The sequence below is a fragment of the Haliaeetus leucocephalus genome, unplaced genomic scaffold (genome assembly GCF_000737465.1).
Source record: "Haliaeetus leucocephalus isolate CR32 unplaced genomic scaffold, Haliaeetus_leucocephalus-4.0 Scaffold795, whole genome shotgun sequence".
Taxonomy (NCBI): Eukaryota; Metazoa; Chordata; class Aves; order Accipitriformes; family Accipitridae; genus Haliaeetus; species Haliaeetus leucocephalus.
In genome coordinates, this window is record NW_010973231.1 from 1,668,805 (window position 1) to 1,694,792 (window position 25,988).

General features: G+C 40.8%; 1 protein-coding gene across 2 annotated transcripts in view; it reads right to left on the reverse strand.

Moving 5' to 3' along the window:
* GLRA2 (glycine receptor, alpha 2) overlaps nucleotides 1-25,988 on the reverse strand; it is a 133,987-nt gene that overhangs the window by 97,772 nt on the left and 10,227 nt on the right. The window contains exons 3-4 of one of the 2 annotated variants that reach the window (XM_010581542.1): nucleotides 11,958-12,025; nucleotides 4,633-4,856 (exon numbers count right to left, since the gene is read on the reverse strand). In XM_010581542.1, coding sequence (XP_010579844.1) covers nucleotides 4,633-4,856; nucleotides 11,958-12,025 — 292 coding nt within the window. Of the gene's footprint in view, nucleotides 1-4,632; nucleotides 4,857-11,793; nucleotides 11,862-11,957; nucleotides 12,026-25,988 lie in introns of both variants that reach the window. The other variant, XM_010581543.1, reaches the window with a different exon arrangement.

Here is a 25,988-nt window from a genome sequence, read left to right on the forward strand (position 1 = left end):
TAAAAGAGAAAGAAGAGAAGGGGGGGGGGGGGGGGGGGAGAAATGTAATCTGTGAATTTGCACAAATCTACTCCCTAGAATTCCAAGTGTCTCTCTTGTCAAATTATGCAACACTTTCTAAAATCTTTCCATATTTTAAAAATAGGAAATAATCTGCTTTGTAACTCCTTCTGGCTAAACGCATTGGTACTATGTTTCAGAGCACAGCTCTACAACCTTATCAGGCAATTGGGAGTGTTTTCTGGAGCAGCAGGTGAAAAAAAGAAGTTACAGCCCCTTTACCCTCCTTACCAATATATTCTAGCTTCAGTGGCATGGATCAATATTACAGTTGAGTTATATCACCTTCTGCATCAAGCTCATATGGCTGAGATGCACTGAAAATATTAAAAGGCGAGGGAGGCAATTAATGCAGAAAAAAAACCCCAAACCTTAAATAAAACCATTCCACTTTCTGTCACTTTGCTAAAATAAGCTTTTTGGCAGATGCTAATATTCTGAGCTGGCTGGCAACCTGAAATGAGCTTGTGGGAATCAGGTAGCACAAATGGGTGGCTCGGAGAGAACACAAAGCCTCCTGTGAGGATATTTGACGTTTTCCTAATGTCCCAGGTGTCTGCAATGGGCCAGAGAAGATACAATCCTTGCCCCCAGAACACAAAACCAGTGCAGCAGTGTATACAATGAAAAATACAGGTGTCATACAGAATGTGAGTGCCAGGAACAGGATTCTTGGTAGCATCACACAGCGCTGCCACTTTTTCCAAGTATGTAACCCGCTATAAAATCCAATCCATGCAGAGATCATTCAAGGATTGGGAGAGGATGAGTCACAGACATCTAGGGGGTGACATTATGTAGGTTCTGATTTTAACCCTCACTGTTTTTTCAGCATACAAAATACACACAATTTAGGCTAATTTTGTCGAACACTGCTATAACAAACCCCTCTTGTTGACTGCTCTCTGCAGAGGGCTTTAAAGTAAGTTACAGCTATTTAACTGTTTTTCAGTTGAAAGTGCAACTGAGACTGATCTTGACTAAAGTGTAGTTGTTTGCTGAATATAACTTTTCTGTAACTGCTGACTTCTCAAAATACATGCACCTTTAAGAGCTGTTGTTACCTCTGTAGTGACAATAGCATATATTTGAGTTATTGAGTCACGCTGTATTCCCTCCACAAGGTTCTAGTTCTCCCTGCATTACCCAAAGGTTTAGACCAGTTACCCAAATATAGAGCCTCAGGCTCTATATAGCATATATAGCATGCTATCTGAGATCAAAACAAATACCAAGGTAGTCATTTGAGCACACAGCAAATATCTAAAAATAGGTTTGGACTCCTAAACTTACATGATTCATAGGTGGCTATGTCAACCATCAACAATTCTGGCTTTATTCTCTATAACAACTCCCAGAGAATTAAATATAGATCTAGGAGTCTGCAAGCACAAGCATCGTAACTAATTATTATAAGCTAAACTATGATGAAAATCTATGCCATGCCTACCTTCACCAGTAAATGCAGGTTGTCTTATCCCTCACTGAGAGAAGGACAAAGAGCCTCATGCTTACCACAGGGTGAGATAATGCCCAGAGCCAAGCACTGCGGTGGAAGTAACACGCAGGCCAGACCCTCACGGACCCTTCCCTGACTTATCTGAGCACCCATATGCTACACCAAGTGTCTTATTTTAGTAAAATATGCACCATGAGATCTAGTTCCAAGTGACCTTCCAAATTCTTTTCAGAAAGGGCAGGACTGGCCTCTGAGAGCATTTAACAGCATGTTTTGGGTTTGTGTGGCGAGGTTTTTTTGGCAGCAGGGTAGGGTCCGCAGGGCCGGCTCCTGTGAGAAGCTGCTGGAAGCTCCCCCGGCTCCAAGCCGGACCCGCCTCTGGCCCAGGCCGAGCCCCTCAGGGACAGTGGAAACACGGGTGGGAGAGCAGATTTAAGAGGGGAAACCTGCAGGGAGTGGGGGATTGGAACGGGAGAGGAACCCCTCTGTGGGTACCGAGGTCAGGGAGGAAGGCAGGAGGGGATGCCCCCGCAGCCCGCGGTGAGGCGGCAGGCTGGCCCCCCCAGCCCCTGGAGGGGAGCGGAGGCCCCCCAAGATGGCCGCCGCTCTGTGGAGCAGGCTGGGACTGAAGGACTGCAGCCCGCGGGAGGGACCCACGCTGGAGAAGTTGGTGGAGGACTGTCTCCTGTGGGAGACACCCCACGGCGGAGCAGGAACGAGTGCGGAGTCCTCCTCCCCCTGAGGAGGAAGGAGCGGCAGAGACCAGGTGTGACGGACTGACCCCAGCCCCTGTTCCCTGGAACCGGGAGTGGGGCTGAGGTGGGAAGGAGGGAGGGCTGGGGGGAAGGTGTTCGAAGGTTGGGTTTGACTTATCAGTATCCTTGTTTTGATTTGATTGGTAGCAGATGAAATTGATTTTGTTCCTTCCCCAAGTTAAGCCTGTCTTTTTCCCGTGCCCATAAGTGGGGAGTGATCCCTCCCTGTCCTTGTCTCGACCCACCAGCATTTCTTTATATTTTCTCCTCATCCCACCAGGGTCAGGGGGGACGAGTGAGCGAGCGGCTGCGTGGTGCTTTGTCACCGGCTGCGCTGAAACCATGACACAGCATAAGCCAGTTGTGCTTCTTGCGTAGCATATTTCCATGTTTTCAGTGCAGTATGTAGGGAAGAGGAATACCACTGTAGTATAATACACACATCTTGCTTCGTACCCATTAATTACCAGGAGCAGTTCTAAACTCATTTTATGCAGAGAGTGGTTTATATTTATGTGAGATTAACTTGACCTTGATTTTATTAAATTTGGAAATATGACAAAACAGCCTACACCACTACTTCTCAGACATGTTTGTAAAGTGCTTTAAACATTTACAGCACACCGAATGCTAAACGTTAAATAACATCATGTCAAGCAAAGTAGTGGAAGTGCAGTAGTGAAAATGGCAGCATTGTAACATTCTTAATGTAGTGAAACCAATCACCAAAATATTCTTGTTTGTTTCTGCATAGCACAACTAAAAGTGACTGGCAACACAGAGATGCATCTAGCCCGGTGTCCAAAGAGTAAAGACAAGTTTTTCTAATTGCTTCTGACTTAAAGGTCCTGTAGTCTGGCAAGTTTTATTCACCAAGAAGTACTAAAAAATTATATGCCATGTTAGAGGCACCAGGTAAGTCTCTGTTACTGCTGTGCAATACAAATGAGAAACAATGAGTCTTGCTTAGCACTCCATTGGAATACTGCTTACTCTGCTTCAGATTAATTTGCATTTATGTGTGAAAATTTTAGAAATTTGATATGACAGCTCAAAATATTACTTTTCCCACATGGACAAATGTCAGGAAAATTATCCATCTGCATTCAGAACAGCACCCAACTGCACTGTTGCCTCCAATAAGATGGTGTCTGATGTCATTCAAACAAACAGATGCATTCATTTCTTTCCCAGGGTGAAACAAGAAATATTTGTAAGTTATAGCATATTTATCACTGTGCTAGTGCTAGTTTCATCCTTGTATCCTATTATTTTTCTCAAACTGTTCAGGTATGCTAGTTTGAAACATTGCTCAATAAACATTTACTTTCCACCCTGCTTAATCCATCCAAATATTACTGGGGTTTTATCAAGGAATTGGCACAAGAATTAAGTAAACAGAGGAAGTGCCACGCTATTATTTATTTATTTAGCATCCTAAAGAACACAGCTGTCCTGAACCTGGATCAATAATAATTCTTTAATGAAAATGCAAGTCACAAACAGAATGCCTAGTCAGAAACAACTGCCTTCTAAACTAAGCTACCTTACAGATGAGTAAATTCACTAAACAACCTGTTAAACAAATCCTATCATGTTTACTTTCTACAATGCAAGAAATGGAAAAGCTGAGGAGCGTTCCCAGGAACAAATAAAACACAGTAATTACTTTTTTAAAACAATTGTAAGAGCAATAATACAGTGTTTTGCATCTTTGACCACCTATATTAAGCAATTAACAACGCGCAGTAAGCTGAATGTCAAATAAACACTGCAGATTATTTGCTGCTGTTTACATCTGTATAATGCAATTCTGATTCTCTGCATATGTCTCATATTAAAAAATGCTTTCCATAATTCCAGGTTTTTTTAAATGTGAATAGATACATCCAATTACCAGTGACTTGCATGTCAGGTTTATTGCATTTCAAGCATGCTTTTACTTAAGGTGTTGAGCAGTCATTTAAAATACTATTCCCCTTTACTTTTAAATTGCAACCCACAAACTACTGAGGAGTTTGATTTCCTTTCTTTGTAAGGAGTGAATTGAGCTAACACTAATGGAGATTATTGAGGTGTACCATTAAAGTTTTAGACAGCCTCAAGTTTCCAACAAGACTAACAAGTACTGCTGTGCCACTTACAGACTATTTTGCAAAAAGTAAAAGCTTAGCAAAGGAATACAGGCAAATTTTCCTTCTACCTTGCTATGATTAAGTCTCATTTCAGTTGTACACATGGGACAACAAAAAATTAAATATGTACATTATGTTCTGTAAGGATGGTTACATCCAGAAAAACAGGGAGCGAGGGGAAAGAAGGGGAGGAAGAGAAAAAAAATAAAGTTAACGAGTTTACCTGATACTGTACAACACTTTTCCAGTTTTAGAAATCCTCAGCAACTTGTTATCTGTTGTGACATCATGGAAGTTTGCTCCCTTCTCGTTGGCAAAGAATAAATCTGGCTTCCAAATAGAGTCCAACATAGAGGGATCCAAATCCAGGGAATCATCAGGATATTCACTGTAAGCCAGACGTGAGTCGTTCCACTGCTGTCGCAAAAAAATGTTCACTCTGTAGTCCTACAGGAATGCCATGTAAAAAGGTTACTAAGCCACTCACCAAAACTGGAAGCCTGCTTTAGCTTTCTTTATGCTCTTAGACTTACTACAGTACCAGCATTACAGCAAACATTTATGTTATCCTTTGAACATAAGTTGTCATTTGAAAGTAAAGCACTCTAAATGCTGTATTGAACAAAACAAACACAACTGGTACATTTTCCAAATCAAAATTACTTCAGTGATGAAAAAACATTAACTGCAACCTCCAATATTAAATATAACCCTCTTTCAGATGCTATGGATTAACTCAGGTACTTAGAAAGTCAAAAAGCATTGCAGCTAAATATGTAGAATTTCAACAAAGATTCTGTAAAACTACTAATTTAAATAAATTGCTTCCAATATGTAAATCAATTATTTCTAATGTATTCATGACTAGTTGCTAATTCCAGTAAAGCCAGATTTGTATAGAGGAAATTAAATCAGCACTTCTTATTTACTGTTTGTATCCTTTTTCTATCTACTGTATGCTTTTCTCTGTATGTTCCTTCATTCACTCCTCCCTCTCTGCATCCCATTAAAATTGTTCTAATTGCATTCTTCTGCTCAGTGGTCTGCTAGTCACAACTGGGAAAGACAGCAATTACTTAGAGGTTCATTTAGAACCAATATTAACACTGTGTCAAGAACTGGCTATTAAAGGGGAGTGTGAAAAGAGCTTTTAGGGTTTAAACTCTCTGGAGGGAATGGAAAGATGCTAATGCTTATTCTCCTTATCCTGAATTTCCAAAGTCAGCAAATAAGAGCTTCATCTCTCCCAGCTTTCCCTGCTGTTATAGCATATTTACCTGAAATTACTACATTTAACTTGTTTGTGAACACTCTCTTAGAAATACACCTACTCTTCCTCTAAAAGAAAAATACTTAATAATATTTATATCAATTATATTATCTGAAGGAATATGATATCAAATAATTCTGCCAACTCTACAAACCCCTCACATTTAGGATTTGCTTTATGGTAGCTGCAGTACATTAAAATGGCAGCACTGTGCTTTCGACTTGGAAAGTGTATGGGCTGACCTAGGTTTAGTTAGGCCACTCAACTGCATAGTCTAAAGAACTTGCCATCCTTGAAATGTAAATACATATTCTCACTCTGATTAGAGTTGCAGAAAGCAGATTGCCCAATATGCAGACTCTGTGAACGAGCCCCTCAGTTTCAGCATTTCCCACCCTTCATTCAGTAGGTTGGTGATGAGTGTGATGCAGTTTTTGAACCCAATGAGATGATGCTTTACATTCTCACTAGGAATATGATTTTTCTTGCTTTCTTTATCATTTTCATTTTGTTGTTGGGTAGAATTGAGTCAAAACAGGAATGACTACTAATTGGAGCAAGACTGACCTGAGAGAGGTCTCAAGAATGGCACATTTATTAAAGATACTTACACAGCCTGTATCTGTTTTTCACAAGCCACTAGTACTTTTTATGATGGTGGTGTTTCATACAATTAAAGATCAAAAAGCTACTTGCAGTTCTGAGCTTATAAAATGTCGTCACATCTTGTGAGGATACACTAATCCTAAGCACACTTTCCCTTGTTTCGTGGTCTTAGAAACTGAGAGTGTCTTAAAAGTTTATATGGGACAGTTATAAATCCAAGAAAACACTTGATTTTCATTCTGCAGAAGAGAAGGCAGGAGCTGTCATCAACAACTGCTGATAGAATAAAATTGCTACAACTAGTTGTCCAACTGCCTTTTGTGCAAATTTTTCTTTGAAATAAGATATATAATGAAGTCTATGGAAAGCAGAGGGATTTTTTCCCCCATGACATAGAATTCATAAATAAGTCAAATCAGTAGATTGTTTAGAAATATCTAAAAATAAATATGCTTTCATGAACTTCATTAGTTGGTGATTTAGATAACAAATACAGGTCTGAAAAATCCTTATTTATAGAAGAGCTTGCATATGATCATATATATTATACCAAAAGCATAAATAATGCCAATAGGATTACACTATCTTTTTCAATATGTACCTTCATAAATATATCAGAGCCATCACACAGATACACTTAAAAATGCTTTCTTTCTGCAAGCTTTGTTGTTAGAAGCAAAACAGTACTGAAACCTTTGTTTATGTCCGATAGGCTTTGCATATATATAACAGTATAGATATTTTAATAAGAAATAAAAATGGAAATATAACATGAACATCATGAAACCATTATTACTTTTTTTTCCTGTGCTTGTGGTATAAGCAATTGAGAGGGATGTGTGTTTACACAGACAGACCTAATCACATGCAGAATTTTGAATTTACTTTTCCTGTGTAACATTGTAACTATCTTCTGAAGAAAAAGTTCTCCTGAGAATGGTATCACAACATGGAGCTCAGGCAGACTACAGTGTGTGTTTTGCAAGTTCCTGAGGGTAGATGTGGGCGGACTGTAGTAATGCACTCCTACACAACCAAGAGTACACCTGCTCCGCAAATCCTTTCTGACAGCACCACTGCTCTGAACAAGTAGCGTGGACCGAAGATTCTATCTCCATTGCAACACCAATGACAGCGGTAGCTCAAGGCAACTCAGATAAACAGTTTTCCTCTGTTCTCAAGCCGTAAGATCAGAGTAATACTAAAATACTAGAGGAATATTAATCTGATTAGTTTTAGTAGAGTTATCTGAAGATTTAGGGACTCAATCCACAGATATACTTCGTTTGTGTTATAGGAATCTAGGATAGGTCTTTCAGCAAATCCATGGCCACCAGATTCACTGCTCAGAGCTTCAGAAAAGCTCTGGGTCCCTTTGGTCTCAGCACTGCTGTGGCAGGGGGTGCAGGGGAGCCCAGCCCCCTCTTCAGTGCTACTTTCTGCCTCTGAACTGGTGCTTATCTTAGATCTTAGCCTTCCTCCCATCCTCCTCTCCAACAGCGTTGATCGCCCAGGTGTTGAGTCAGATGTCTCAGGCAAACAGCAGACTTAGCTGGCCTTCCATGCGTAAGAGGGTCTTGCCAAAGAGACTACTCTCTCTCCCTAAATCCTAAATATGAATGCTAGCTGAAAAGTAGTGGTTTAATGACCTATTTCAAAGCCATGTGACAGAAAAGCACTTGCTTACCTGTGTACCTAAGCATTCAAGGTGTCCCCAATGGCTTCAGTGGGGGCTCTGCTTTTATGCAGTTAAAACTATACATGTGAATTAATCAGGATCTAACAAGCTGATTTGTAATTATGTTTTTTCTAGTGGGAAGATAATATCATACAGCCAGCCACAGCCAAGCTTTTAATATAAAGGAATGGCAAATTTTTCTGCTAACAGAAGTACTCAAAACACAACTGGAGTTTGATGCGTTTTCCCCAACAGAGAACCTGCTGCATAGTGTCAGTCATTGATTATAGGGCATAACGACAATAATAATGTCCTCACAGCCAGTCATTTCTGTAATTAACAATTAGCTCATCAATGTACAAACTGCTCTTAGCTTCTCCTACAGCTGATAGCTAAAAAATCCTGGTCATTAGCAACACTGAACATCTGAATTCTTTGGGACTCTGCCCAGCCTGATGTAGATTACTCATCTGTGATACTCAGCTGCAGTCATGCTGTACAGTGAATTTTCTGCTGAATACTGCATGTGTGAATGCTTCCAAAAATAGATACAGAGCTTACTGGCAGAACTGCTTTATTCAGTGAAGTTACTCAGGAACATCTTTTTCTCTTTGTTTGCAAGTTAGGGCTTAAATGAAAGGCAAATGAATCAATGAAGAAAATTTCCAACGATTCCATCTTGATTCTGGCCTTTTTTTTACTATTTTTGTTTTGGTATAATATATATCATTCTAATATGGAAGAAAACCATTTTTTTGGAGAAAAAAAATATCATTTGTGATACTGTCCCATACATGCATTATAATGTAGAAAAACTAATACATATGCATTTTGTTTCCCTAGACCTTTGGAAACAAAACTCATGAAGACTCTATGGAATTTATCCATTTGGAGAGAACCAGCACAAAATCCTGTTTAATTTCTGAATGAAAGGTTTTAGCTTTTAGAAGAATATGCTGGACATAAGAGTTGTGCTGGTCTTTCAGACAGGGATGAATTTCATCATGGTGTCTGTCCTAATCAGAAAACAGAAGCTACTCCTGCTAACATTATTGAGAACCTGGCTTACTGAATTTAGTAGGTCTGGGGCTGTAATCCTGTTTGCCATGTTCATTTCTTCTACTGAAAGCTTCTCTACACAAGTTTTCATCTCCCAAGTTTCCAATGAGCTGCTGTAGATCATCCAAGTTATATTCTGATAATGTCCCTTCAGAACATATACATGGTTTCACTAAGCATTCCTGTCCTCTGAGACAGGAGTGTCTCTACTGAATTTACAATCTAGGGTTTTAAATGAATAGTTTAGTTTTATGTCAAGACCATCAAGAGCATTTTATAGGGAAAAATGGATGCTAGGAATCAAACAAAACTCATTATTTATCACAAGGGGTGCCAACATTTTTACCACATGATTGCATCTATTTCAGAAAGGCAAAGTAGATGGAGCAGTAATTGATGTCTGCCTCTCAGAGCAGTTTTAAAACATCCTAAAACTAGTCACACTAGTCATTAACAAACTGACAGCGTTAAGAAAATCAGTATCAAACCATTGAACAGCATCTAAGAGAAATCTGTCCACACTTTTGGCAGATATTATGAACAAAGCAAAATAAGAAAGCCAATAGTCTTTGTTTTCATCTATTTGAATGTTTGGCTGTTTTCAGCAGAATGTGTTAATGAACATTGGAAAGGTGCACATTAACATATTTGATAGAAGGTAAAATGCAATGAGGGGATTTAATCAAAGCAATGAAGGAGTCTAATTAATGCAATCAGCATTAGGTCGTGCAAATATTTTCATTGAATGCCATCTTGTAAAGCCAGTGACGTGCAGGATTTTTGCTACTTAATGCTATGCTGATGCCTCTACACATTAGGATCAACAGACATGGCTGGGTAAAAAAAGGCTACATTCATAGCTATCTTCTCAGAATCCTTTAAACATAGGAAAACAAATGAAGTTTTCCAAAAAACCTGAAAATTAGGTCTGTTGATACTTATGTTATATGAAGATATGTTTTTTCCTGTAATTTTTAACTTGATTTTTGTTTTCTTTTAAAATGTTTTAAAAATATTATAGATACATACTCTAAAGCATTATCTGTTTATTTTATAGCTCTGAATGTTATATCTTGTCATTTATAGAAGAGACTTCCCCACACTATTTAAGAAAGCAATCTGCCCTAGCCATAACTTACCCTTTATCTCCAGAAAACATTAAATAACAGGGTGGTTTTTTAAATAAAAATATTTAGGAGCAGAAAATTTCTGTTCCTGCATTCCTTAGGCACCACTTTCTAAAATGATGCCATGAATTACAACTGAATTTAAATGAAGTATTTGAATATTAAATCAAATCATTAAGTTGGGCTAAATATCTGCTCTTCCTTCATAATGCAAGGATTGCAAGGCAGTATCTATCCTATTTTATAAAAAAATAGTTCTTTAGTAACCTTAAGTCCTTTTTTGGGTAGCAGGTTCATTTTTAGTTGCCAAGAACTCAGTCCTACAGGATGCTGAGCACCTTTAGAGCCTCTGGCTTCAGCAAACACAGAAAGACCTGGACGCTGTGTAGGAATTCCCAGAAAACAGAGTTGTGGAACCATATTGCAATAGCTTCAGAAGTTCCCATAGCTGTCCATAGTGTCCTAAGGCAATGAGAATAACTTGCAAAATTTCAATGACGGGGAGACCACCCATTTTTAATTTATTTTGTGGCAGCAGTGACTTGAGGAGTTCAAAGTTAAACTGGGATTTGTCACTATACCCTTTCTAGAATGGGTTTAACTTACTTCTTCTATATGAGGACCTGATAATTATTATGGGTTTATCACATTATTATAAGAAAGCCATCAAAAATCTCTCTGTACTAACCCCGGTAGTCACATGTATGTATGGTTGAATAAATAACTGATCCATTTTGTTCATTGTTTGAAAAGCCAGATTAAAAAACTCAGCATCTTTTTAAATGGACTAAAAATAATTTTTTTTTCATTTTTCTTAGCAAGTATTGAAGAAAAAGAAAATTAACTTCTAGACTAAAAAATAAAAAATTGGACTAAAATTTTAATTTCCATTTTTTTAACTTGACTTCATTAATCCTAAATTTTTGCAATTTTAAAAAGAAAAATCTCATCTTGAAATGAAAAATTGAACTATTTATTTTTATATATATCAAAATTAAAACTGACATTTTCATTTGGGCCTTGTTTTTTTGACTGATAACATTCTTTGAATTCAGTCAAAATACACATTTCTGTCAGCTGCGATCCCCTCGTTTCCTAGTTTAACCCTCAGAATACCCAAGTCTCCTTATACCTATATGTTTTAGCCAAAACCTCAGGTTTTGCATTCACTTCAGTTGCTGATGTGGCTGCAATTCACAGAGATTTAACTAAGTTAAACAAGGCCGTCCTGGTAGCTCTGTCAGCACAGTCTGCAGCAGCAGATAATTCAGCATGTGGTGTAAGACCTACTCAAAATATGGAGTACTTGGCAGGCAGCCCCACAGCTGAGCTCCAGCCATTCCTCTGCCTCTTCAGTGCTAATAAAACCTGAGAAATCTGGTTTGCACACACCTGTATTTGCTGCCACCACAGTCACTACAGACTATGGTGCAGTCACTGCGTATGTACATTTAGACTTGGTAGTTGAGTTTAATAATTTATATACCTCTTTATATAGTTATTTTATATTTATTTTATTTTAATTCAGCTGGTAGGTTTTTAGTAGCTTAAAAATTTAGTAACTGTCCCCATGTCCTGAGCATCTCTATTCTACATCTCATCCCACTCCTTCACAAGATGGCTTCAATGACCAGTCCCACTCACCATTGTAGTTTCTGCTATTGAACCAAAGCTGTTGATAAATATGTTGCAGGTAACATTTACAGGAGGACCTGCAAGTTGAACAATAAATAGAAAAATTGACAGGTTGTGTTCATGACATATATTAAGTATTGTTGTTCTCTTGCCAATGACATCATAGCACTTACCATTGTGGTTTCTGTGACTGATCCAAAACTGTTGATAAAAATATTGCAAGTAACGTTTACTGGAGGACCTGTGGAATGCAATAAAAATGTTGCAATATACATTGAAATAAAAGTACAGATCTCTCAGCCTTCATACAATCTGGTACAGATGTGGCTGAAAACAAGTAGAAAGTGAGTTTTCCCAAACAGATCATGTAAATATCGATCAAAAGAGAAACATTATCAATACTAATTTAATTAACCTAGTTTCACTGGAAGTTGTTATATAAATACACAGAACTACATCCTTGCGTTTAAGGATTTATGAGAAGAGTTGAGTGAGGGCATGAATATAACAGCTTTTTCTTTATCCACAGTGCCAGCACAGAATATGTTTTAGCATTGCAACCACTCCTCCCTTCCTTCTCAGACTTAAAATTAAAAGATTATCTCTCCACACCTATTCCACTTTGTATGCAAAGGCTTTCCACTGAAATTCCCAGCAAGGGGCAGTTTTCACATTGACTCCAGTCCACTGAAAATGGACTTGGACAAGCAGCTCTTTTAGCACCTGATCTGGAGATGTCTGCCTTGCCATAAACAAATATTTTAGCAGTATCTGTTCTGGCTTGACACAGCTTTTGCTAAACAGCTATTTGTAATCTCTTCCCTCCCGCCTCCTTTCCTGCTATTCAGCAGTCACTGACGTGTAGAAGAATGAATGGGGACTTAATATTTAATTAGTTGTCTATTAACCTCCTAGTTTTTTTGGGCATGATGAAATAAACAGGGGTTCTCAGCTGAATCAAAAAAGATTAATGCTAAATGCCTGAATTTCAATAACACAAAAGTTAATGCAAGCATTGAGTATCAAGTTCTTTCTTGTCTCTTTTCTCATTATTATTTTTAATCACATAATTTTCCTTATATTAAAAAAAGTCAGTGCACAGAATATAAATACCTACATTTGGTTTCATAGTTAGATCTGAAATTCCTTTACAAAATATGGAAACTTTATTATTTTCCTTTTTGAAAAATGGAAAGATAAAGTAATGTGCCCAACGAAACCCAATATACTATCAGCTTCCTGAGTGCTAGACCACCCACCTTCGAGGAAACAAAGACATTCGTTTTGGGAAGAAAAACCACAACAGTAACATGTTTTGAGGCTGTTAAATTCCAATGAAGTGTGGTGTTCAACTCAGTTTTTGCAACAATTGTTTTTTGAAAAACGCTTCCTTTTTACATTGTAAATGTGTTTTCACTTTCAACACCAAGCTAAAACAAGACAAATAGTCTGCTATTCTCCGTCCATAGTATCATTTTTTTCCTTTTTACTTGATGATATTTCTACTAGCTGGACAGCTTGACCAACGTATTTCTCTACATCTAAACAAACAGAATCACCAAATCATCGAAGTTGGAAGGAACCTCTAGAGATCACCCAGTCCCCTTAGTCCATCTAGTCGCAGAGCAGGATCAGCTAGAGCAGGTTGCTCAGGACTACATCCAGTCGGGTTTTGAATATCTCCAGGGACGGAGACTCCACAGCTTCTCTGGGCAACCTGGGCCAGTGCTCGGTCACCTTCACAGGAAAAGGTTTTTCTTATGTTCAAGTAGAATATCCTGTGTTTCAGTTTGTGCCCACTGCCTCTTGTCCTGTCACTAGGCACCACTGAGAAGAATCTGGCTCCATCTTCTTTACTTTCCCCCCATCAGTTATTTATGCACATGGATGAGATTTCCCCCTGAACCTTCTCTTCTCCAGGCTCAGTAGCCTCAGCAACCTCAGCTTGTTGCTGTATGACAGATGCTCTTGTACTGGGGAGCCCAGAGGTGGACCCAGCACTCCAGATGTGTCTCACCAGTGCTGAGCAGAGTGAAGGATCCCCTCCCTCAACCTGCTGGCAATGCTCTGTCTAATGCAGCCCAGGAGGGCCTCTGTCTAATGCAGTCTTCTTTGCTGTAAGGACACATTGCTAGCTCATGTTCAACTTGGTGTCCGTCAGGATCCCCATGGCCTTTTCTGCAAAGCTGTATTCCAGCTGATCATCTCCCAGATTGTTCCTCTCCAGGTGCAGGACTGCATTTCCTCTGCTGAACACGGTGAGGCTCCTGTTGGCCCATTTCTGCAGCCTATCCAAGTCCCTCTGAATGGCAGCACAACCCTCTATGGCATCAACCATTCCTCCCAGTCTTGTATCTCCTGCAAACTTGTTGAGGATGCACTCTGTCCCATCATCCCGGTAATTAATGAAGATGTTAAACAGCATTGGCCCTGTATAGACCCCTGCAGTAGACCAGTAGTGGCTGGCCTCCAGCTGGACTTCATGCTGCTGATCACAACCCTTCGAGCATGGCAATTCAGCCAGTTTTCCATGTACCTCACTGTCCATTTAGCTAGTCTGTCCCAATAGTTTGTCTATGAGGATATTGTGAGAGACAGTGCCAAAAACCTTGCTAAAGTTGAGATAAACAACATCCAATGCTCTCCCCTCATCCACAAAGCCTGTCAAGTCATCGTAGAAGGCTATTAGTGTGGTAAGGAATGATTTCCCCTTCATAAATCCATGCTGACTACACCACTCAGTTTCCTGTCCTTCAAATCTGGAAATGGCTTCAAGGAGGATTCACTCCAGGCTTCGAGGTAAGGCTGACCAGCCTGTAGTTAGTTCCTGGATCCTCCTCCTTGTCCTTCTTGAAGATAGGAGTGACATTTTTTTTTCCCGTGATGAGGAACCTCCTCCAGTCACCATGACCTTTCAGAGATAATTAAGAATGGCCTCACAATGCCATCAGCCACCTCCCTCAGCACTTGTGGGTGCTTTCTATATGGTCCCATGGACTTGTCTGCGTCCAGTTTGCCTAAATGCTTTGTGGCCTGATTCTTCTCCACTGAGTTTTCCTTGATCTGGACTTTCCCACAGGTCTCAGGGGCATGGGATTCCTGAAACCAGTCTTACCAGTAAAGACTGAAGTGAAGGAGGCATTGAGTGCCTTGGCATTTTCCCATGCTCTTTGTCAACTTTTCTTTAATCTCACGGTGTTGTCTTGCAGAAGTCGATGTGTCAACAGCTTTCAATTCCCGAGTGCCAGCAGAACCTAGTAAACATGCTCACCTATGTTAGGAAAACATGCATGCTCATGTTAGGAAACATGCTACCGCACCACAGACGGTAGTTCAGATGGACACTAAGTACATGCTAGAGCACTGTATCTTACAACAAAGCAAATATCTCCCTCCATTTCTCTACTCAGTTGTATAACGTCTTTTACTTGGCTCCTACTGGTAGATGTGGAATAGTACAAGAACTCAGTAAACTCAGTAAAAAAAAGAGATCGGGTTTGTGACCACCTGAGGAACCTGAATATTCATAAATCTATGGGACCTGACAAGATGCATCGCAGAGTACTGAAGGAATTGGCTGTTGTAGTTGCCAAGCCACTCTCCATGATATTTGAAAAGTCATGGCAGTCAGGTGAAGTCCCTGGTGACTGGAAAAAAGGGAAACATTGCACCTGTTTTTAAAAAGGGTAGAAAGGAGGACCCTGGGAACTACCGACCTGTCAGCCTCACCTCTGTGCCTGACAAGATCATGGAACAGATCCTCCTAGAAGCTATGCTACCTGGAGGACAAGGAGGTGATTTGAGACAGCAGACATGGCTTCACCAAGGACAAGTCCTGCCTGACCAAACTAGTGGCCTTCTACAATGAAGTGACTACATCAGTGGACAAGGGAGGAGCTATGGATTTCTTCTGTCTGGACTTCTGTAAGGCCTTTGACACAGTCCCCCACAATGTCCTTCACTCTAAATTGGAGATACATGGATTTGACGGTGGACTGTTCAGTGGATGAAGAATTGGTTAGATGGTTGCATCCAGAGGGTAGTGGTCAACGGCTCAATGTCCACATGGAAATCAGTGACAAGTGGTGTCCCTCAGAGGTCCATATTGGGACCAGTACTGTTTAATATCTTCATCAATGACACAGACAATGGGATCGAGTGCGCCCTCAGCAAGTTTGCAGATAACACCAAGCTGAGTGGTGCAGTTGACACACCTGGGGGGTAGGATGCCATCCAGAGGGACCTGGACAAGCTCAAGAAGTGGGCCCATGTGAACTTCATGAGGTTCAATAAGGCCAAGTGCAAGGTCCTGCACCTGGGTCAGGGCAACTCATGGTATCAATACAGGCTGGGCAATGAAAGGATTGAGAGCCGCCCTGCAGAGAAGGACCTGGGGGGACTGGTAGATGAAAAACTGGACATGAGCCAGCAATGTGTGCTCACAGCCCAGAAAGCCAACTGTATCCTGGGCTGCATCACAAGAAACGTGGCCAGCAGGTCATGGGAGGTGATTCTGCCCCTCTGCTCCGCTCTGGTTAGACCCCACCTGTAGCACTGTGTCCAGCTCTGGGGTCCTCAGCACAGGAAAGACAGGGACCTGTTGGAGCGGGTCCAAAGGAGGGACACAAAAATGATCAGAGGGGTGGAGCACCTCTGCTATGAGGAAAGGCTGAGAGAGTTGGGGTTGTTCACCCTGGAGAAGAGAAGGCTCCGGGGAGACCTTATTGCAGCCTTTCAGTACTTAAAGGGGGCTTATAAGAAAGACGGGGACAAACCTTTTAGCAGGGCCTGTTCTGATAGGACAAGGGGTAATGGTCTGAAACTAAAAGAGAGTAGATTTAGATTAGATATAAGGAAGAAAATTTTTACAGTGAGGGTGGAGAAACACTGGCACAGGTTGCCCAGAGAGGTGGTAGATGCCCCATCCCTGGAAACAGGGATGGCAGGAAAGGCCAGGCTGGACGGGGCTCTGAGAAACTTGATCTAGTTGAAGAAGTCTCTGCTTACGGCAGAGGGGTTGGACTAGATGACCTTTCAAGGTCCCTTCCAACCCAAACCATTCTTTGATTATGATTCTGTAAACCTAAGTACTGCCAGCAAAACTGGTCAAGTTCTCTTCATCCTTAGAGTTTTCTGGAAAGAGCTTTATTGGTGAGATATCACCAAGTCAATTTTTTTCTGATCATTTATATTTGTTTATAAGCATCAAAAGTGTAATGCAAGATTTGCAACCAAATGAGAACAGAAGATACTTATCAGAGGATCTTACAAACTAACATTTGATCATATAATCTACAGATTCTAAGCTAAAAGTCCAAATTTCTCTTAAAGTCAATCTGGTAGTGATGGGATTTCTAAATGTGCATAGCAAACACGAGCCAAATGAAGTAGATAAGAAAAAGATAACTAACTGAGACTGAAGTCTGCAGTGCTTTTATTCTGTTTTTTACTGATCTTTTTTTTTCTACAGTTGATATTATTCTAGTGGGGAAGGGTTGTATAGGTGTTGTTCATCTTAAGGAAGTAGTGCACGTTAAAGAGGGCACACAGCATCACTTTTTCCAATTAAACATTTCACATACTCCATCCTATAAGATTTTTCTAATCTAGTAGTTCATTTAAAATGAAAGCAGTAAACTTCTATGAATTATAGCCAAGGTTTGAGAACATAATCTAAAACTCTTCAAAGGCAATGGAAACATTTAATTTTACTTCACTGCCTAAAATCTAAAAAGAGTTGACATTACCTCTAAAAAATTAAGCAACATATACTTTGTAATGAAATCCTTTTTTCCCCCTTGTTTTCTTTTTGTCACCTCCAATGCAACAAGGTAACAGTCCAGGTGCATTTCAGGCACACTTGAGATAATCAAAGTGATTTTCAAGTCATAAGGAAAACATCTGTTTCTTGAAAGAACTCAGGCAAAAGAAAAACCCAAACCCAAAACAGGTAGCTAATGCTCAGATCCACCAGAATGTAGATGTCTGGTATTCTGACAAACAGCTAAGATATCACTTCTGTTCCCTGCAGCTCCCATGCCCCGGCTTCCCCAGAGGGTCTGCTGCTGCCGGTCACTGGGACTCTCCAAAACACTGCCTTCTTGAAAAGCCCTGACATTATAACATGTCATACACCCCCTGTGACTTCAGGGCACTTAGCACTTACAGAAAGTCCTCAGCGCTCACCTGCTCACCCTACCCACAAGAAACCTGAAAATACCAACTATTCCCCTGAATTTGCTGTGTCATGTTGCCTCATAGCTCCTGTACCAAAGGTGGCTGTGACCTTGCCACTGTCTGGTTAGGGAGCAAATCCTTTCCTTGTCAGCTGCCAGAAGGGGTAAATCCATCCCAATGCATGGAGGAGTCCCCATGTCGAGTGATGAGTGCTGAAAGATGTTCGCTGAGCCCCATGCAGCTGCTAACTACAGCTTTTGCTGAATATTCTCCAATATTGATAACACACGGCCCAAAAGCTTCCTTCATTTGGTACGTTCTTGAGAAGATTTACTTGTACTCTTGCCCTGGAGATCATCCTAACTGCAGCTAATCACATCTGTATTCTCACATCCATCCCAGCTCTGCCTTTTTGATGTACAGTTTCCAGGCTGCGCCTGGCAGCCTTTTTCTCTTCACATTAGTTTCAGCCATATCACTAAATGTCCTTAGTGGGAATATTATAATCATACAAGAGATTTAAAATTACACCTGTGCACTTGCCAATTTTCTTTGGTATGTATATTTATTAAGGGATTTTGTAAGGCAAACTAAAATACAGTACACATGCACACAGAGAACTGTGGGCAAAGCAGAGAGATGTGGAAGCAAAAATGAGAGATCATGAGGCAGAGCCACCTCATGAAATGACAGTGAAAATATTGGCAAGATATTTACAGATCTGTGAAGAATCTTGTGTCTTTCTCTACACATAGTAGTTTTTGGTCTACCTTCTGACTTTGGCCCATGTGCCAATGGAATTTTTTCCCACCATCTCGGATGGTTTATTTTGTTCCTTATACAGGGGAGAAAGGTGCCCTTCTCCCCTTACCACAGAGAGCAGGATAAGCATCAGGACTGTTTGAAAAGACTAAAATCAATCCTGCCTGAGTGTGGGGATAGAGCAGGGATCCAGGAACAGGACCAAGGAGCAAAATGAGGAGGTAGTGATCCCACCAGGGACGGAGCATCCTTTCTTCTGTGGAGCAGGGATTTCATGTCCGAGCTCAAATGAGGGAGGGGATCAAAACGTGGGTGAGGGCAGGACAAAGACCCACAAGCTGATCTAAGCGCTGGTAACATAGATCCCAGGACAGCAGGGGAGGGCAGTAGAGCTTGTAGGAGATGGTTTATTATTTGCCAGTTCTGGTGAAAGCTGGGGTTTTAGCAACCATTTCTCCTCAATGAAGCTGAACAGCCTCCAATGTCCAGCAGAGTCCTTATGAAACCTGAAACAGAGCTAACCTCTGTGGAGGGCTCTCTTGCAGCTGCAGTACTACAGGTGCCTGAATTACCACTTCAAGAGCTTGCCAATACATCTCTTCACGGCTGCCGTGGTTTAACCCCAGCCAGCAACCAAGTACCACGCAGCCACTCGCTCACTCCCCCCCACCCAGTGGGGTGGGGGAGAGAATTGGGCAAAAAAGTAAAACTTGTGGGTTGAGATAAAGACATTTGAATAGGACAGAAAGGAAGAAACTAATAATAATGATAATAATAATAATAAAATGACAGTAATAAAAGGACTGGAATATACAAAACAAGTGAGGCACAATGCAATTGATCACCACTTGCTGACCGATGCCCACTTAGTTCCTGAGCAGCAATCCCTCCCAAGCCAAACTCCCCCCAGTTTGTATACTGGGCATGACATCCCATGGTATGGAATACCCCTTTGGCCAGTTTGGGTCAGCTGTCCTGGCTGTGTCCCCTCCCAGTTTCTTGTGCCCCTCCAGCCTTCTTGCTGGCTGGGCATGAGAAGCTGAAAAACCCTTGACTTAGTCTAAACACGACTTAGCAAAAACTGAAAACATCAGTGTGTTATCAACATTCTTCTCATACTGAACCCAAAACATAACACTATAGCAGCTACTAGAAAGAAAATTAACTCTATCCCAGCTGAAACTGGGACAATGCCCCTGCAGGCACATCCCTCTAAGTCAGACAGCAAGGCTGAACTACTGCTGGGGCACCTCAGCTGACCATGGTCATTTGAAAGGAGCAAGTTGTTTATCATGCTAGCTTCCTCCCTGCTCAGAGTGCAGCAGGCAGGGTGAGGACTGGAGAAGTGCTATCAAAGGCAGCTCAGCCAGTCCTGTGGAAAGGGACTATGTGTATTGGGCCAGGGAGAGAAAGGTAGCTTTGAAGCATTAGAAAAGTTCTTCTGAGCCACAGGGATCCTGCAGCTGCTCCAGAAGCAGTGCAGTTTGCACACTTGTTTTCAAGGATCTGTATAATGCATAGTCCAACCCCTGATGAGAAAATTCGCATGATTTAACAAGTTTGCTTAAGGTTCTAGTAAGAAAGCAGGAGGTAGACCACAGGTAGTCTTTATTGCAAGTACTTAGGTAAGCCTTCTCTCTTTCCCTATCATTCTGCCTTTGGGCAAAACCAATGTTTTCCTCCACTTAAACATCAGCATCTCATTAGAGTGTTAACAGCAAGGGAAAAGTATCAGTCACAGGAGGCAAAGTTAATGACACCAGGACAACATAGTTACCCTAAGGCTTACAAATCAAGGTGACATCTCTTGTTAGGGAGTGATGCCTTTCATTTATGAGGTTGTCTTTGAGATGTCTGTGGACTGCATCACCCTGACTCCCCAAGTATAATCACGCCCAGTAAACACAGAATTCCTTCTCCTTTAGAAATATTCACCACAATGCAATGTACCACAGAAATTATTATGCTTATGTCAAGCTTATTATTCATTGATGACGATTCTACCTGCTAAACAAACAAACAAACACTCCAAACACCAAAAAAATCCACAAGGGAAGAGATCTCAGGAACCTCTGAAATACAGTAATTGTATGGTACTTTGCACTGATGCAATTTGCTGGAAAAATCAAATAAAGACAAAATTATTGTTCTGCTTCATCAAACTAAAACCAACATCCTCTGAAAGTTCATCTGTCATATATAATAACTTAGCTTGCTGAGAATGTCATATCTCCTGGTGGCAATGTGGCAACAGTTTGGGGTATTTACTGTTGCATCTGAGACTCAGAATCATATTCTGTGATATCAATGTACATTTATGATCAACAGAATAAGGCTAAGAGTCATGAAGGCACTTACAGAGCCAGAGCAAGACCTGCAGAGATATTTAGGTGTCTAAATCTTTTTTAGGACTCTCATTCCTGCTGATATCACTAAGCCCAAATACTACCAAGTATCTGAGGAATATATGTGAGCAACACCACTTAAAGCAATGGTATTTGCAGACTGGAGGAGACACAACATGCCCTACCAAAAGCAGGCAAGAGACAGAGGCAACGGTAGATGGAATCAGCAGGAAAACACTACAGATAGAGGAAAGTACAATTTTTCCCTAGTTCCAGCTGCCTATTTCCAGAATTCCACAGGTAGGCACACACACCAATATAAATAAACAAAATAGCATCAAGAGACCTCTTCTCTTACATCAAGATTTAAGCTGCTTGCCTTCAGTTGGTTAACTTGAGAAAACATCTGAGCAAAAATAAGGCCTTATGACATGACCTGGATATAAAAAGGGCATGTGACATTCCAAAATCAAAAGCTCTTATTCAGCAAAATACCACTGAGGCCTCACAAGACAAATACTCCAGTGATTGTCAGATCCAGGTGATTACAGAATGAGTCACAGAAAGGAAATGTCTCTGGAGTAAGTACAGCTAAAGCCATCTATATATATACATTGACATAGTCTGAGGTCAAACAGTAAGTAATCAATTTCCAAAGTAGTATGAGAGTTTTCAGCTGTGGCACTATTGCTGAATGTAACGGGAGTCATGCCGGTAAAATCCTATCAACGTTTCACGGAAGGAGAATCCCTGCTAAGATGCACTTTTCCGTGCCTTAAAGAACTTGTGAAAATTGTTGGATTGGCATGCTTCACATTCAGTGAATGCCTTTGTCCACAGACTCAGCTCTGGAAGAGGAAGGTAAGTCTCACACTACAAAACCTCTTCAGTTCTGCATTTGGCATTATGGGATAGTCCATACAATGTGTTCATTCTTCCCTGACTCTTTCTGCTGAGGCTGATAACAGAAACATATATTACTGTCAGCTCTAGGGTGCTGTGGGAAGTTTCCACATAGGTTATCTAATAGACACTGAACAAGAATAATTTTCAGGCACTATTTTATTTCACTCCACAAACCAGGAGCTCAGAAATGAAAAGCCCTTTAAACAGTTGACATGCTCCTGATTTACCCAGCTAACCTGAGCTAGTCTACAAAGAATATATAGCCATAGCCGTCACAATGGATTGTATAAATGCACTGGAGCTGGCTTTCACGTAGGTAGTTTGAGGGCTGCTACCAACGTAGTCATGGCAGGCTGCAATTCACTGGAGACCATTAACCTCAGGCATTATAGCTTGTGCTGAGCTCTGTATCATCTTGGTGTGGCACAGAGCACCTCTGAGCAAATTACTTGAAAGCTAACTCAGATATTTCTACACAAGCTTCAGTCACACTTGTGACTGAGTGCAGCCAGTCCCAAAGCCAAAGCCTTCCATGTGCAAATGAGTCTGTGGAAATAAATCTAAAAAACAGTGAATCAGAAATCTTACATCTTGAAACTTCCCATTGGAACTGCAGGCCTACAGTGCAAAGTTACTTAGTACTTACGTCAACTTTGTAAATACTCAAATAAATGCTTTAATTCTTCGTATGCCCATCAAACTGTTTTGGTTTTTTTTCTCTGAGCTCTCCACTCTTCTTTCAAATCTTTCCATTCCAAGTCGTGACAAGCACCTTACTGCAAGGCATCTCTTTCTGAAGTCTTCCTTCCTCCAAAGCAATAGAGCAATGGGTAATTTGGGGAAACTGGTTTGCTTTTCTTACAACATGAAAAGATCCAGGCACATACTCCTTATCACAAAACAGTGTTCGCTAAAGTAAGCAAATGGAAAGGCAGAGGCTCTCAACCTCACTGGGAGCAGGTAGCAGAGATGCTCCTTGCACCTGATTCTGAGAAACTGCTCGGTTGCTTTGCGTTAACGAAGACAGTGCTCTTCGCTGCTGATCAGCATGTGAACTGCATAATGTGTGCAGAGGCCTGGGACACTGCTGAAAGTCATTAAATAAAAGATGGTATTACATCTCTAGTCATGAAATCTGCACTCCAGCATAGGGTCAGTCAAACTCCTCCTGAGTAATCTTATTTTTAATAATGTTTTATGAAGACGGTGTAGCCAACTCATCTAAGAGACCGCATGGAACCAGAAGATAAAAAATGTTCACTATGAAGAGAAGGCAGGAGGGAAGATCGACTTAATGAAAAAAAAAATATTAATAATAATATTGAAATGCTGTCAACAAGTCTAGGTTTCTATTTTCAGTTAGAAAATGAAAACTTTTATGTAAAAAAACCCCAAACAATTGGTACTTTCTTCCTTTCTCTAAATATTTCTTACTTTGTTCCTCCTCTGATTCTGATCCTGTGCTGCAGAAATTAATGGAAGCTCAGTTATAAACATCAATAGGTACAGTCTTAAATACAGGGCTTGGTCAATACCTCTCTCTGTGGCCACAGAGAGGTCTCAGAATCGATTTTAACTCCTTTTCTTGTTCCTCTGAGCCTTGGACATTCACCTTATTTCACAGTTCTGCCAGCTTTTCCTTTAATGTCTCCATAACGTTCCTTGCTTTACTATCAGAAGGCATATGTAGGACTTGAAGAAAAAGAGCAGTTTGGGTGACTAACATTATTGAGCAGACATTGATTTATGGCTGCTGGGGAATTATACACCAGATGATACATGGGACACAGATGAACAATGGGCTTTAGGCAAATGGGATGGCTCAGGCATAAGGACAAATGACAACAGAAATGGTCAGGAGCTGGTATAGATGGCAATCTGCAACTGGTCAGAGACACGCAGACCCATATACTCACCACAACTAACACTAATAAAATAAAATTTTCCTTTTACTTTCAAAACTTTCCCATTTTTTACCTCCTTACAGTTCAACTCATTTCCATTCAATCTGCGCAGAATATTACTTTGAAATTAATTCCTCCCTCCTGACTCTCAGCTTCAATGCTCCCATCAGCTGATCTGTTGTATGTTTAGCTTAGCCTCCTATCCCTCCCCTTCACACATCCCTTCTCCTTCTGGGAACCTCCTATGTGGTCTCCCACATCCTTAATACCAAAAAGGATCTGTCTTTTAACTGCAAGGCATCCTTAAGGCACTTCTTGGGTGTCTTTCACCAGCAATTTTTTTAGTCATCAGTTCTTCCTATGTATAAAATGTCAAAGGATGGGAGAAGGAATGAGAACTCTTCGCCAGCCTAGAAAACAAGCATCTTACAAACTGACTGGCTTACTTTTTTAACAGTACCAGACCAGCTCTTTGATGCAGGATGCTCACCGCATTGCTGTGAGGGGTATCACATGGCTTTCACGTGGGCTCAGAGCTCTGCTGATGTAAAGCGTGTTGCAGGGTCAGGACATCTGGTATTTTTCTGGTTTCTACCACCAATAGTCATGCTGAGTAGGAGTCTTCTACAGAGTCAACCAAATGAGAATATATCCACACTGAGGAGCTTATTGGCCTGAATTGAACCTGTCCCTAATTATTTATAACTTTGATAAGCCAAAGTTTTTATTCTATTAAAAAAAAAAGAGTTAAAACCTGTTTTTTAACAGATTGTGTGTGCTTTACCTCACACAAAACACACTTCAGAAGTGTGACAAAATGAAAATTCTCAGGAGTATGGAGCCAAAGATCTGCAAAATTATTCTCAGGAGTATAGAGCCAAAGAGCTACAGAATTCTCCCAGATGCTTATTTTTAGGATGGCTCCTATGACCGGACTGACCAAAGGCTTTTAACACCTCAGACTGCTCCATCTGATGGGATATCACTGTCTGGAAAGGAAAATTGCTGTAGTCTGAAACTCTTACGTGGAGTGGCCACATCTTCATTTTAGTTTGGCAGGGGGGAGAGTATGTGCATGTGTTTATGCACAGGCAACAGGCTACATTCACATCTGGCAAAAAAGGAGTTTTTACATATGCTCCTGGTTTGGCTCTATGCATATAATTTGCATGCATCTCTTCAACAACTTCTTTAAATTGCAGTGTGAGAGTTTATAGCAGCATTCCAGCCAAAGTGTAACTGTAATTTTATTTATCATTTAGGACTAATTCTTTACTAGACATAGTAAACAGCACAAGAAGAAAGAGCAATTCTGATAAGACAGTTTTATAGCCTAAAACGAAGACATAAAGACAGCACACATTGGGAATGTAGTCATTAGAGGCAGCCTGACATAATGAGTATCGATCTGGCAAATTTTAATCCTAGGTTTTCCCTGACTAACCATGCTGCTTTAAGGAAAGCATTTAGCCTCTTCTCAGCTATATTTCCCCAAGTGCAAAAGCGAGGGAGATAACCCATAGCCGTGTTCCCAGGATAGAGGAAGAATGAGTTTGTTCATGCAGTGAGTGTCAACTGATTAGCAGTTACTATTCTTTAAGGGAAAGTGTCCACAATTCAGCTAGTCACAGATGTGCCCAGTTGCTTCCATGCTTTGGAGACACAGAAACACACAGGTAGAGGTTATTGGCTTTCGGAGAAGAGCATCATACCACTACTGTGCTTCTCTGGACATCCCACTGTTTGCTGTAGACAGAAAATCTCAGCCCCGTGACAGGTAGAGGGAGTTGCAGTGTCTGATGCTTTGGTGTGTAACACCCAGGCCCTTGTGGAGGAACCCTAAGGGCCTCATATAGTCCATGGGCAGAGCACGACGCTTCAGCACAGTGGGGTACCACTTGCAGAGAGCAAATAATTTGCAATCAGCTCTCTGGGGGCCCTCCTGAAACCATGCTTCTCAGCAAGGTTGAGGGACCTCATTCAGGATCCACTGCTCAGACCACTCTCCAAGTCGATACATACAACGCTACTTTGAGAAATCAGTCAAGAATTTCAGTCTTTCCTTCTAAAACACAGCCAGTTTCGCAGCCAATAACAAAACGTTGAGAGA